This window comes from Elephantulus edwardii, unplaced genomic scaffold (genome assembly GCF_000299155.1).
Source record: "Elephantulus edwardii isolate Elephantulus edwardi_28Jun2011 unplaced genomic scaffold, EleEdw1.0 scaffold00341, whole genome shotgun sequence".
In the NCBI taxonomy this organism is placed as follows: domain Eukaryota; kingdom Metazoa; phylum Chordata; class Mammalia; order Macroscelidea; family Macroscelididae; genus Elephantulus; species Elephantulus edwardii.
The window spans coordinates 878876-893090 of record NW_006400091.1 but is presented as its reverse complement, the minus strand read 5'-3'; the positions used below and the strand labels follow the sequence as shown (position 1 = coordinate 893090).

General features: G+C 39.5%; 1 protein-coding gene across 1 annotated transcript in view; it reads left to right on the top strand.

Moving 5' to 3' along the window:
* The window catches only part of APLP2 (amyloid beta (A4) precursor-like protein 2), a 112382-nt gene that overhangs the window by 52471 nt on the left and 45696 nt on the right, over positions 1–14215 (top strand). Inside the window, exons 2-3 of the mRNA XM_006901742.1 lie at positions 10824–10997; positions 11810–11933. Coding sequence (XP_006901804.1) covers positions 10824–10997; positions 11810–11933 — 298 coding nt within the window. The remainder of the gene's footprint in view (positions 1–10823; positions 10998–11809; positions 11934–14215) is intronic.

The window sequence follows — 14215 nt, the reverse complement described above, 5'->3', positions numbered from 1 at the left end:
GGTGGGTGGCTGACTGTTGTTCTTCCCGGGTCTCTTCCTGGCCGGCTGGTGGCGGGCGGGAGTATACCTCATTTTCTGAAGTAATTTTTAAAAACTCCAAGTGCAAAGAATTTATTGGGTTATTCGTAATTTAATTGTCCCATGAAGAATAATTGTCATTTTCTTTAGTCTAAATGTTGTAAAATACAATCATATGGCTTAATTCCTGCTTCCTGTCTCACTCATACTAAAGCCAGAAATATTTGGATAATCTAAAATTTAATACTGTCCAATAGGTTTCAGGAAAACCAACTGATGTGCTACCTGAAAGTTCTTTTTCTACTATAAAATTAGAACTTCAAGACTTTGAAAGAAAATTGCTCATGGAGTTATATTAAAGGCTACTGATGAAGCAAAACCTGTTAATGTATATACATATAACATCCAACAATGTACTTATCTACATATAACACATACATAGTGATTTGCTCGTAGCACATGCAGTGTAGTTATCTGCATGTGGCATACAACAGTGTTGTTGATGTTGTTATGTACTGGCGAGTTGCCTGCAACTCATAGAGACCCTATGTACAAAACTCCTAAACCCTGCAGTATTATGCCAATCTTAATGTGTCTGACACAACTACCCCCGTTTCCCATCACTGAATCAGTCCATCTAATCGAGGGTATTCCTTTCTTGCACTGTCCCTCCATGCTCATTATCTACATACAACAGTGTAGTTTTGCTGATCTGTTCATATCAATATAAAAGCCATTATTATACTGCACTCTTTTGAGGAAAAGATACTTAAAGGATCCAAACAGCCTCGTAAAATAATCACTGAACCAACATCATTTTTCTTTTTGCATTCAAATTCCAGAATTTGTTACTACTTTAATATTTGGCCAGTTTTCCCATTATCTTTACAAAATTTTTGTAATTTCTAAAAGAGTTCTGTGTTGTATTTTGCAAATATCTTTTATAAAAAACAAAAATGGTGATTATACAAGTGGATCTCACCTGATGGACTACACAGGAATCAGATTGATTACATCTGTGGAAAGAATTGTTGGAGAAGCTCAGTATTAGCTGTGAAAACTAGGCCAGGTGCTAACTGTGGAACAGACCATCAACTACTCATGTGCAAGTTCAAATTGAAGCTAAAGAAAATGAAAACAAATCTGCAGAAGCCATCTCAAGAACACATTTGCCGTTTTGAACACTAATGAACTGAGACTAGATGAGCTGTGGGATGATATCAAGAATATCATCCATGAAGAATGCAGAAGGTCATTGCAAAGTCAAGAAGACGGAAAGACCAGGATGGATGTCGGAAGAGACTGAATATTGCACTAGAATGCTGAGAAGCCAAAATAAAGGGAAGAAATGAGGAAGTTAAAGAGTTCAACAGAAGATTTCAAAGGGTAGCTCAAAAAGACAGAGCAAAGCATTATAACAGAATTTGCAAAGAGCTGGAAAATCAAAAGGGAAGAACTCATTTAGCATTTCTCAAGCTGAAGGAACTGAAGAACAAATTCAAGCTGAGAGTTGTAATACTTAAAGATGCTATAGGCAGTATGTATGTTGAATGATCTTGGATGTATCAAAAGAAGATGAAAGAGCCACTGTACCAGAAAGAATTAACTGACACAGAACCTTTTCAGCAAGGTAGTATGATTAAGAATCACTAATAATGAGGAAGTTCAGGTAGCTCTGAAGAAATTGGCAAAAAAATAAGGCCCTAGAAATTGATGGAATACCAATTGATATATTTTAACAAACAGATACTGCCCTGGACTTGTTCACCATGTTGTGCCAGGAAATCTTGAGGACAGCTACCTGGCCCAACTGACTGGAAGAAATCCCTATTTGCTCTCATTTCCAAAAAAAGGTGATTTCTGCAGAAAATGGAAATTATTGCACAATATCACATGCAAGCAATATATTGCTGAACATTATCCAATAACAACTGGAACAGTACATTGACAGAGAACTTTCAGATATACAAGCTAGATTTAGAAGAGGCAGTGACACTAGTGATACTGTTAGCCATGTCATATAGATCATGGGTGAAAGCAGAGAGTATCTGAAGGATATCTGTGTTTTAGCAACTAAGCAAAGGCATTTGACGGTGTGGATCACAACAAACTGACTGTAATTGAGACTCAGAGTGGGAATCCCAGAACACCTGATTGTGCTCATGGGAAACTTATACCTAGACCAAAAAGCAGTCTGAATAGAGCAAGGGACCACTGCATGGTTCAAAATCAAGAAAGGATTTTGTCAGGGATGTATCCTTTCTCCATACCTTTTCAGTCTATTGCAGAACAGGTCATTCGGGTGGCTGGATTTATGAAGAACATAGAATTCAGGATTGGAGAAAGACTCATCAACAACCTGCATTTATGTAGATGACAAAACCTTACTTGCCAAAACTGAGGAGGTTCTGAAGCCTTTGCTGCATAAATAAGGTTAAAGACTGCAGCCTTCAATATAGATTGTTTCTCAGCATCAAGAAAACAAAGATCTTCACCACTGGACCAATAAGCAGTATCATGGTAGATGGAGAATGAATCGAGGTTGTTTTCATATTGCTTGGATCCATGATCAACAAACACTCTTGGTACCAGCAGTCAGCAAATTACATAGGGAAAATCTGTTGTCAAGGATCTCTCCAGAATGCTAAAGAGCAATGGTGTCAGTCTAGAAACTAAGGTACATTTGATTCAGACCATAGTCTTCTCAGTTGCTTGCTATGCATCTGAGAACTGGACAGTGAATAATAAGGACAAAAGAAGAATAGATGCCTTTGAGTTGTGTTACCGGAGAAGAGTACTGAATACACCATAAACTACCAAGAGAACGAATAGGTCTGTTGTGGAGCAGGTAAAACAAGGATTCTGAAACTCCATTTTGCATACTTTGGGCATGTCACTAGGAAGGACCTTTCCTTGGAGAAGGGCATTGTGCTTGGAATGTCAGAGGACCAGCACAGAAGATGACCCTGGATGAGATGGATTGACATAGTGACTGTGGCAATGGAGTCAGGTGTGTCAGAGACGGTGAGATTGACTTGGAATAGGGCAGGGTTCAGAGCCAATGTTCACAGTCTTTCTATGGGCTGTAGTTGTTGACTTGATTGCCCATAATAAGAAGTACCACTCAGCACTTAAATAGAAATTAAATTTGTTTTTCTTCTCATTGCCATCAAGTCAAACCGACTCATAGCTGATTCTCCACCAGGTTTTCAGAGACAGTAAATTGCACTGGAGGAGATTGCCCATTTTTCTCCTCTTGGTGAACAAGGTTAACATGGGCTTTTTTTCATATCATATATCATGTCATATCATGTATCATATCATATCATATCATAGGCTTTTTTGCAGCTGGTGGATTCACACCCCTTGGAAGTACCACCTTTGGATTAGCAGAACAGCTCCCTTCGGACACACAACTAGAGCTCCCTGAAATGAAACCAGTGATAGTGTTTCTGTTAGTAGATTATTGTTTGCATGTTACTGACTTTTCTTAGAAAAGGTCTCTGAGTAAGAGTGCAGTGTCCATTAATATTACTGGCTTGCAATCTTAGACCAAACCCAGCCCTGATGTCAGGGATGTTCTGACTCTGAGTGAACCTCCACAGGCTGTGAGCCTTTCTCCTGAGGTGCAGTTGATGGATCCAGACTGCCTTTCCATACACACTGTTCCAGCCAACTGCTTTACTGCCAGCTCGAGGTGATGACTCAGTACTAGGAAAGCACACTTAGGTACTTATTCACATTAATGCCATTTGGATGTGACTTGCAAAGGTAAAGCTTGAACATTTAAGTGTGGGTGATGCAGGGCTGTCCCATCCAAGGGAACTCCCAGTAATGGGATAAAAATCTCCCTTGATAGGGTTATTATTGTTGGTGTGTGCTCTTGAGTTGGAATCAACTCAAAGCTGACCCCTCCAGTAGGTTTTCAAGAGGTAAATCACACAGGGAGAGATAGCCCATCTTCCTCCTTTGAAGAAGCTAGTGGGTTCAAACTATGTACCTGAGGGTTTAGCAGCACACCTTCCCTTTTTATAGGGCACACCCCCCAGTGAGCAGACACCTTCACAGTCTCTGAACCCAGTTGTGAAGGGTCATTCTTTGGGGAAGGCTATCACATTTAGAGAAGTAGAGCAACAGTGAGAAGAGGAAGACCATATCAAGTTGAATCTATAGCTTGCCCACATAGTGAAGATAAGAGCAGCAGAGATTGTGAGGATGGCACATGATCAGTTGTAATCCCTAAAGGCACACAATTCTAATCCACCAGAAACTCCCTAGGGGAAGAATGGGCAGTCTCCGCTTTTGATTTATTTATTACCTCTAAAAACTCTCTGGAGGGTCACCTATGAGTCCTTTCTGACTCAACAACACACAACAACAGCAATAGCTCCAGGGAACACTTTCTTTGTGACTCAGGGAAGGTCTGGTCCTTGTCACCTTTCAGTGTTCCATGCAGATTTTCATGTGTTTTGGCCTCAGTCTTGACCTTTTGGGTATTTGTTATGTCCTGTCAAGTCGACTGTGACCCATAGCAACCCTGTGAACAGTGACTTTGAACCCTGCCCTATCATGAGCTAACCTTCACATCTCTAACACACCTAACAGCATTGCCCCAGTCATTGTGTCAATCCATCTCATCCAGGGTCTTCCTCTCTAGGACTGGCTGTCAACCCTTCCAAGCATGTTGTTCTTATCCAAGGACTTATTCCTTCTGACAGTATGCCCTTTAGTACATGAGGTGATTGTTGTTGCTGACCCTCTAGTATGTTTTCAGAGGCAGTTAATCATACAGGAGGAGATTGTCTTTATCTCACAGAGCAACTTGTCCTCTCTAGGATAGAACTCTTGTTTGTTCTCTTGGCATTCCATGGTATTGTTCCGTACTCTTCTTCAGCACCACAGCTCAAAGGCATTGATTCTTCTTCTGTCATCCTTAGTCACTGTCCAACTTTAGAACAGTGGTATAGCAAGTAATTGAAAAGTCTGTGGCTTAAATGAGGCATACCTTAGTCTTTTATTAGACTGGCATCATTGTTCTTTAGCACTCTAACGTGGTCCTTAACTGCTGGTACCAAGGAATTATGGATTCAAGAAAGATGAAATTGCTAACTGTTGCTTGCTGGTCCTTTGGTGACGACTTTTGTTTTCTTTGATTTTGAGCTGGAATCAATATTGAAGGCTGCAGTCCTTAATCTTCTGCATCAAAGCACCTCAAGTCCTCCTCAGTTTTGGTGAGCAAGGTTGTATCATCTGCATAACAAAGACTTTTTTATCAGTCTTTCTCCAGTCTGGATGCCACGTTCTTAGTAAAGTCCCGCTTCCCACTCCATCTGTTCAGCATATAGATAGAAATACAGGAACCCGGAATTGAAAGGATGTCTGCTCTTCCTTGCTAGTAGTCAGCCTCTCCTCTGTTCTTCAGTGAAGAAAGACAAGGGCTTATGTGTATCCTTTGTCTTGGGAAGCCTGAGTAGCTCTTTGAAAGGAGTAAGGCTTACCTTGCTCTTTGTGTCTCTCAAACTGATATTTGAAGATACGATTACGTTGGATTCTGGTTTAGATGTATTGAAGTAGTTGTTAGTAACACGTTGCCGCAAATGACGGCAAATGTGTTTCTAAGCACAGTCAATTTAAAAAGTGTGCGGCAATGTGTTGAGTACCGTTGAGACAGAACTGACTCATAACTGCTTCTCCAACAGATTTTCAGTGGCTATAACTGTATGCCTTAGGATTGGCAGCACAGTTGTTTACCCACCAGGCCACCAGAGCTCTGGATTTAGGTATTTATTTGCTGCTTTAAGACATTACAGGTTTTCACCCAAGGTACTTAAGGCACTTTTTACCAGTTGAATTTCTGTCCTTGGATAGCTAAGCTTCAAGCTAAATTAATAAAATGGAGTTTCTTATTAAGAATGATTGATTAAGTGAAATGGAAGTACCTGGTGGGAGAAGCAATTGATGCAATTTATTTGCAATGCCTTAGAAGTGCTGCAGTGTGCGTGTATCATAAGGACTGGCATAAGTGCCAAAACAAGGAGCATTAATTTTCTTTTGGAAAGGATTCTAACTTGACAGGATATTGGAAGTGCTGACTTGGCAGTGAAATCTCATTTGTAACTTGTTAGGTTCGGGAGTAGATTGATTTATACATTGATGTAATGGAGCCAAGGCAGTGCATATTTAAGAAAATAGAGAGCAAATTAAATGAAAATGTTTTCTAAGAAAAGAAGTACAAACATTACAGAAAAAAAATTATCCTGTTGGGTTGTAGGTAAGGTTGAGTCATATTTGATTAGTTGATTTCTAGATATGGTCCACAGAGGCTTTTTATATTTCAGATGATACCTTCTTGAGAGTCTCTTATGACCACAAGGATTAATCTTTCTGAACTCACAAGTGAATTACTACAGTATATTGGCTGTCTGGAGTGATTCCAGTTCCTCTGCTTTTTCTTAGTAGTAACTGACGTGAGATCTGATGCTTGCTTGCTTAGCTGTGTCTTCCTGCCGCTTTAACCTCTAGTATTTCAGAATCTCATTGGGGAAGGTAATACTGACCATCTCAGCACAAAGATCAAATGCACTTACCACTGATGTGTTGACCCCGTGGTTTGACCCATGAGTTGAGCGTTCATATGGTTGAAATGCTTGTGGTCTTGTTGCTATCAACCATAATGAGTACCATGTGGGACATAATCTTTGGCATGGATAAATGTCTGCCCACAATAAAACTGACAACTCCAAGGCTGTGGCTAGGCTGAACACACACTGATTGACGCTGGGTGGGGTTTTTTTTTGGGTGGTGGTGGTTTTGTTTATGTGGGTTTTTTGTTTGTTTGTTTGTTTGTAACCTGTATTCTTTTTGGAATTTAAGAAAGAAATCTCCCTACCCCCTCTTCGGCTCCCGGAGGACTCCTGAAAGATGTAGAAGACATCTTGGTTTTGCGTTGTTTTATACTCTTGGTTTTGATTTTGACTCCGAGCAGAACCACCCCTATAGTTCCCAGGCTGTGATACTTGGGGGATCAGAAAACCAATCTTTCCCTACAAAGCCATTGGGTTGGATTGTGCACCTTTTGGTTAAAAGCCAAGCACTTAACCAGTCCTTCGCCAGAGCGCTACTTATTTGTCTCATAACTGCCTTTATGGAAAAATACACGATGCCATAGAATTTAACAAGTATTGCTCACAGTTTTTCAGATTTAACTACAATAGTTTCTTCTTAAAAAAAATTTCCTCCAGCTGTAGCCATTTTCAGGGACCTTAATGGTTTCAGTTATCCTTAAGGCTCATAATATGGCTTTAATATTACCAGCTTTTAGTTCCTTTTTTATTTGTTTGGTTCCTTTGTCACAGAACACTTTATCCTTTTGTCTTTCAGTTTGACTTCTCATGTTTGTATCCTATCTTTGTAGATTTGTCTTTGGACTTTTGAAGAAGGAAGCAAAGCTGTTGGGAATAGCGTTGTTGTGTTCTGTAAAAATGTCCCTGGAGTTTTCCTTGCCTTTATTTCAGTGTGAACCCACCTTCCTCTATAATAATCCCAAGTATCTAGCTATAATGTAAGGAATACCCAAAAGAACACTCCAGGAAAACTTATTTTGGCACACACATCTGAAGTCAGTGTAAAAATTGTTAGACATGTTTGTCTTGTTGTTATGTTCTTTTTTACTTTTTAATATTTAATTAAATCATTAGAGTATTACCTATAGAAAAATGTGTACCTCTTTCTCACTGGTTCTTTGGTTGGAAGAGAGGGTTTTACATCACTTTTGTAACTTAAAATTTCACCTGCATCTGGTGGTGTAGTCAGCCTGTCCCAGCTCACCCTCCAAGCTGTGCTTCTGCTTTGGTTGGAATCCATCAGCAGCTCTGCTGGAGAGAGATGGGGTCCTCTCCTCCCATTGTAATTTACAGCTTCAGAGCCCCAGGAGAGGGTCATGCTGAGTTGGAACCAACTCCACGGTAGTTGTCAGTTGAATTTGTCTGTTAATAAATTATTTCAGTTCCAGTTAATAATGATGCTAATTGTTTTCTTCATTAGATTTAATTGAATTTTTGTTTGTTGTTGTTGTTGTTATGTACCATCGAGTTGCTTGCGACTCATAGCAACCCTATGTACAACAGCCCTAAACCCGGCTCTATCCTGTGCCAATCTCACTGCCTCTGACACACCCATCCCGATTACCCCAGTCCCTGAATCAATCCACCTCATAGAGGTTCTTCCCCTTCTGTGCTGTCCCTCTACCCTACCAAGCATGATGTCCCTCTCCAAGGACCTGTCCCTCCTTACATGTCCAAAATATGTCAGATGAAGCCCCAGAATCCTTGCCTCCAAGGAGCAGCCTGGTTTAACCCTCTCCAGGACAAATCTGTTTGTTTTCTTGGCAGTCCATGGAACATTCAATACTCTTCTCCAGCACCACAGCTCAAAGGCGTCAATTCTCCTTCTATCCTCCTTAGTTACTGTCCAACTCTCTGATGCATAACAAGTGATTGCAAAGACCATGGCCTGTATCAGATGCACCTTAGTCTCCAGAGTGACACCATTGCTCTTCAGTACTTTGGAGAGGTCCCTAACAGCAGACTTTCCCATCGCAATATGTTTTTTTATTTCCTGGCTACTGCTGCCAAGAGTGTTGACCGTGGAGCCAAGCAGACTAAAGTTGTTAATAATCTCAATCTCTTCACCATCCATCCTGATGCTGCCAATTGGTCCAGTGGTGAGAATCTTTGTCTTCTTGACATTGAGCTTCAATCTATAGTGAAGGCTGCAGTCTTTGACCCTCTGCAGCAAGCATTTCATGTCCTCCTCAGTTTCAGCAAGCAGGGTTGTGTCATCTGCATAACGCAGATTGTTAATAGATCTTCCACCAATCCTGATGCCACACTTCTCCTCATAGAGCCCAGCCTCTCGGATAATCTGTTCTGCATACAGGTTGAAAAGGTAAAAAATACCTTCAAACTGTCCCTCTGGCTTGCCATGGAGCTGTCTCTGATGGAGACCTTTTCTCTTTCCTTTGTTTGTTACTGCCTGTATCTCTTCCTATCTTAAAAGGAATTCTCCATAGCATTTTTAATAGGACAGGTCTATGATAATGTACTCTCTCATCTTTTGTCTGGGAATGTTTCCATTTTATCCTCATTCTTGAAGTATCTTTTTGCCAGATAATATTTTGGGTTGACAGTCCTTCTTTCAGTACTTTAACTGTCATTCTAATCCCTGATAACCAAGATTTTGAAGGAGAATTTGTCACTTAATCTTATGAAAATGTTGCTACTTGTGAGAATATATATTCTTTTCAGATTTTGAGAGTTTGATTCTTGAACTCTACAATATTAATCTCTTTGGATTTCTCCTAATTGGAGTTTATTGAGCTTCTTGAATTTCTAGGTGTTTGTCCATTGTCAGATTGGAAAAGTTTTCTGCTGTGGTTTATTCAAATTTTCTTTTGATACTTTTCTCTCCTTTGAGGTGCCTGTAAATGCATGTTAGTGTCTTTAATGATATTTTCCATTTCCATTACTATGTTGTCTTAAATTCTTCAGATTTCATAATTTTTTTTTTTTTTAGATCTCATAATTTTTATTGCCTTGGACTCCCATCTACTTTGCCAGTAGTTTAGCTAGCTCATATCCATTCTTGGGTTCTTGTAGTTATTATATTATTCTTTTCCCGTTATTCTAATATTTGTTTTGTTTCTTTTTATATTATCTTTTTCATTGGAGGGAGAAAGATGAACAATCTCTTCAAGCTATTTACTGACTTGGAAACTCAGCAGAGGATCAACTGAGTTGATTCTGACTCCAGAGCAATAATTTTTGAGTTTTTGGGTGTTTTTTATTTTTTTTTTTGTTTTTGGGTTTTTTTTTTTTTCCATTTCTTTATTCTTTGAAGCTGTACCAGAGAGGTGTGGCCTTTGGGTTAGCACCACAGCTCTCTGCATATTGTACCACTAAAACTTTGTGCAGTCGTGTTCTATACTGCAGATGACTCAGACCTTCTAGAGAGTTTTCAGAAGCAGTAAATTGCTTGGGAGGTTGTCCATCTTTCTTCTGTGGAACTGATGGTAGATTTGAACTGAGTACCTTTGGGATTGCAGTGCAACTCCTTACCACAAGGCCACCTAGGAGTTACTTCATGCAAACTTATTGTGTAATTGAGTGAACTAAAAGTATCATAAATTGAGCCATTTGATACTTTCATCATTTTTTATTAAAGACTTCCCATTAACGTGTTTTTAAAAAATAATGAAATATTTACAGAAAGTGATTATCATAGATCCTTGTGTTCTTGCCATCCATATTTAACGGAAGTTAGCATTTCATCATATTTGCTTCCTGTTCTTTTAAGATTTTTTTTTTTATGGGAGGATCTGGAGATGATCATGCTGAGTGAACTAACTCAGTCTCACAAAGATAAATACAGTATAAGACCATTATTGTAGAACAAGTACAAAGACCTGGGGGGGGGATTAATCATAGGGTCACAATTTGATGAGTGGAGGAGAGGGATGGGTAAAGGAAAGGAGAAAGATTCAGTGTGAAAAATAATATATACGAACTTTATGAACTTCATATGTAAACCATTGACTTCTTATTTTGATAATTTTAAAAAATCTTGCACAACCACTTTTTTATTAATATAAAAATGAAAAAAGTTAATAATGACAATTTTCAACAAAAGATACATTCTACTGTTAAAAGCTGCTGAATGGCCATGTCCTTGTATCAGTTTTGTGTTTATTGTAATTTACTTGTTTGTTTTGGTGTAAATCTGAGAGGTTTTTTCCTCTTTATTAACAGGCTCTTGCAGCCAATGCTGGAACAGGATTTGCGGTTGCAGAGCCTCAAATTGCAATGTTTTGTGGGAAGTTAAATATGCATGTGAACATTCAGACTGGGAAATGGGAACCAGATCCAACAGGCACAAAAAGCTGCTTTGGGACAAAAGAAGAAGTTCTTCAGTACTGTCAAGAGGTAAGAGTGTTGCTGGGAAGTAGGAACCATTTGTTTTCTGGCCTAGGTTACAACCTGTTTCCTCTGATGTCAGTAGTTCTCATCTCAACAAAGACTGTGACTAGAGCACCACGCCTTTTCATATTAAACTCATGATTTAGGGAGATAAAATGCATGATATGTTTGAGGTCACAGCTGAGAGCTCTTGGTTTTTTTATCAAGACTTATGGAAGTTATCTTAATTTCCCTCTTGTTATGGGAAAATACGAATCAACAGGTGGTTTTTCTACTTGCTGATTATAAAGCCACCACTTTTGTGATAATCTTGGGTTTCCTTCATCTTTTTTGGTGAGTCAGAACTTGACTCAGTAAAGGATATGGGATGTTTTAACTTCTAAGCAATATTGGCATATAAGGGAGGAAGTGGTATTATATATTTATTAACACATTTTCTTAGATTCTTAAATGTTTTAGTTTATAAACTTCGAGCAGTTCTTACTGTTTCACCTGTGATCTTGATACTTAATGTGTTGGGGTCTTTTAAAAATTTGAAATTGTCCTGGCTTTATGTGTCTTAAATAAAGATTCCTTCTTTCATGAGAGTGCAGGAAAACTGTAGGAATAAGCTTCTCAAAACTAATAGTTACAGTGTTTTTTGTTCTCTGGTCCCTTTAATTGGTAGAAAGAGTAGTGGAGTAGCACTGTTGAACACATGAAGAAAATTGTATAGGCTCCATCAGCTTAGAAACTGACCTGTACTTACAGGTAAATGTCCACCTGAAAAATGAGGACATTGTGTGTGTTTAGGGTGTGTCTTTTCTTTTTCTTAACAGATGTATCCAGAGCTGCAGATCACAAATGTTATGGAAGCAAACCAGCCAGTCAGTATTGACAACTGGTGCCGGAGGGACAAAAAACAGTGCAAGAGTCACATTGTCATACCTTTCAAGTGTCTTGGTATGTTTTCCTTTGGAGTTTTTGGTTTCTTTTCTGGAAGTGGATCCCTCGTATGCATATATGTGTATGCGTGTTGTGTGTGTGTGTGTGTGTGTAATTTTATTGTTATTTTAAGTTGCCATCTTATTAGGGTATAATTCAGTTATACCAGTTATGTTCAACATGCTATACAACCAGTTATCACTTTATTTTTAAATATTTTTCACTAACTCAAGTAGAAACCCAGTGTACATTAAACAGTACCTGTCTACCTCCTCCACATAAGTGAGATCTTATAAAGTCATCTTTTTGCATATGACTTAATTCACTCTAAATAATGTTTTCAAAGTTCATGCATGTCATAAAGAGTGTGTATGAGATAGATAATAATTTGTCTTTATGATGTATAATATTCCATTATATGGCTGTATCAAATTGTGTCTATCCATTATTTCCACCTTTTGTCTATTGTGAATAATGTTGCATAAAAATATGTATTTGAGTCTTTGAGGTTCTCTAATTTTTAAATGTAATCTTTCTCTTGGTACCAAGTGAAATAAAATAAGTTTTGAGAAGTTCAAAGCTGCATGAATCTATTAGGAAATTCACTTTTGAATATTCGCAGCTTTCTAGTATTTATGGTTGGTAGTTTTTAACTCTCCCTCTTCACTGTTAACTGTCTTTCAGTCTTCTGAAGATTAGCCTTTTCCATCATATTAAATAACAGTGCTGTCTGGAACTGCCTAACTTTGCCTTCATCAGTCATTAGAAATTGTATAGTGGTGCTAAAGCAACCTAAAGGATAGAGATCTCTTTTTCTCTATTTCACTCCACTCTACATATATTTGTAAGGTAGCAAATCTTTTTATTATTCTACCTCATTGCCAGCAAGCTGATTCTCCATCACATTTCTAAGGCTGTAAATTGCATAAGGAGAGAAAACCTGAGGAGCTGCTGGTAGATCCAAACCTCCAAAGAAGGGTAGCCTTTCAGTTAGTGTGAGAAAGAGTGAGACCCATGTGGGGGTGGCCACAGCCAGCCCACTCCACAAGAAGGGAATGATTCCTACCCATGATACCCACAGCACAAAAATGATTTCCATGAGCTCAGATGTGCCCCCCAGCTCCTCTTGCATCTACTTCTATCAGTTCTAACACCACCATCCTTCTCAGATTCACACCGCTGGGTTTGCTGAACTGTGGCAGTGGCCATATTGAAATCAGGGAACCATATTCAGAGTTATTATTAAAGAAGTTAACAGATTACAATTCAAGTTGGAAACAGGATGCAATTCTTCAATCAGGTCAGCTTCTCACGTGTGCTTGCAGACCTTGACCGTCAGCCTCACAACTTCAGATCAGTGTTAGCAAGCTTTTCTGGTCCTGCCAGTTAAGGCATCTCCTCCTCATCAGCCCCTTAGTCCTCTAGCAGGCTTGGCCCCTGGCCCCTGGCTCTGTTTCCATGGCTGGCATTCCTCAGTCAGGTCTGGCTCACTTGGTCTCTGGTTCTCCACTGTTGTTGCTGTCGTGTATCAGTCCTGATCGGTCTGCATCCCTCACAGGAGTCTGTAGTCCCAAAGACATGTGTTGCATTCTTCTTTCTTGCTTCCAGAGAGGTCCTCATCTTCTGCCTTTACACCACCTCAGTTAAACCTGGCAGGATGGTAAAACTTGCCACTCTCCTTATTAGTAATCTACATGCTCCTGCCCAGCCATGTGGTGAAAACCCAGAGCCAGTGTGCTGGGAAAGCTATTTCACAAAATCATCCGACACCACAGTCAACAGCACAGCTCACTACAGACTATACCACGGATTCCTCCTATAACACTCCACTCATTGCTGGTGTGTTCATGACTGATTCCAGAGGCTCTAAATCACACAGGAGGCAATGTCCCATCTTTGTCCAGTAAAGAAGCTAATGAATTCCAGCTTTTTGTCTTTGGGTTGGTGGTGCAGCTCCTGACCCCCTAGCCCACAAGAGCTCCCGTGTTGTCTGCCCGACAACATGTGGATAGCTTCACAAGAATGACTCAGAATTGCCAGTTGTATTCAGAGAATAGTTTGTCATTGCCACGAAGTCAAAATTGATGCGTTGGTGAATGTTCAGCTGTAAATTTCATTGAAGGAGATTGCTCATCTTCTGCAGAGCTGCTGGCAGATTCAAACCAGCAGAAAAGCACCACCTTTGGGTTGGCAGCTCCCTGCAGACTTCGCCAACAGAGGTCCCTGTTTTCAGGGACGCCGGGGCATTTTCCTTTAGCTACAACCATTCTTTTGATTATAGCTTTTCATTAAAAAAAAAA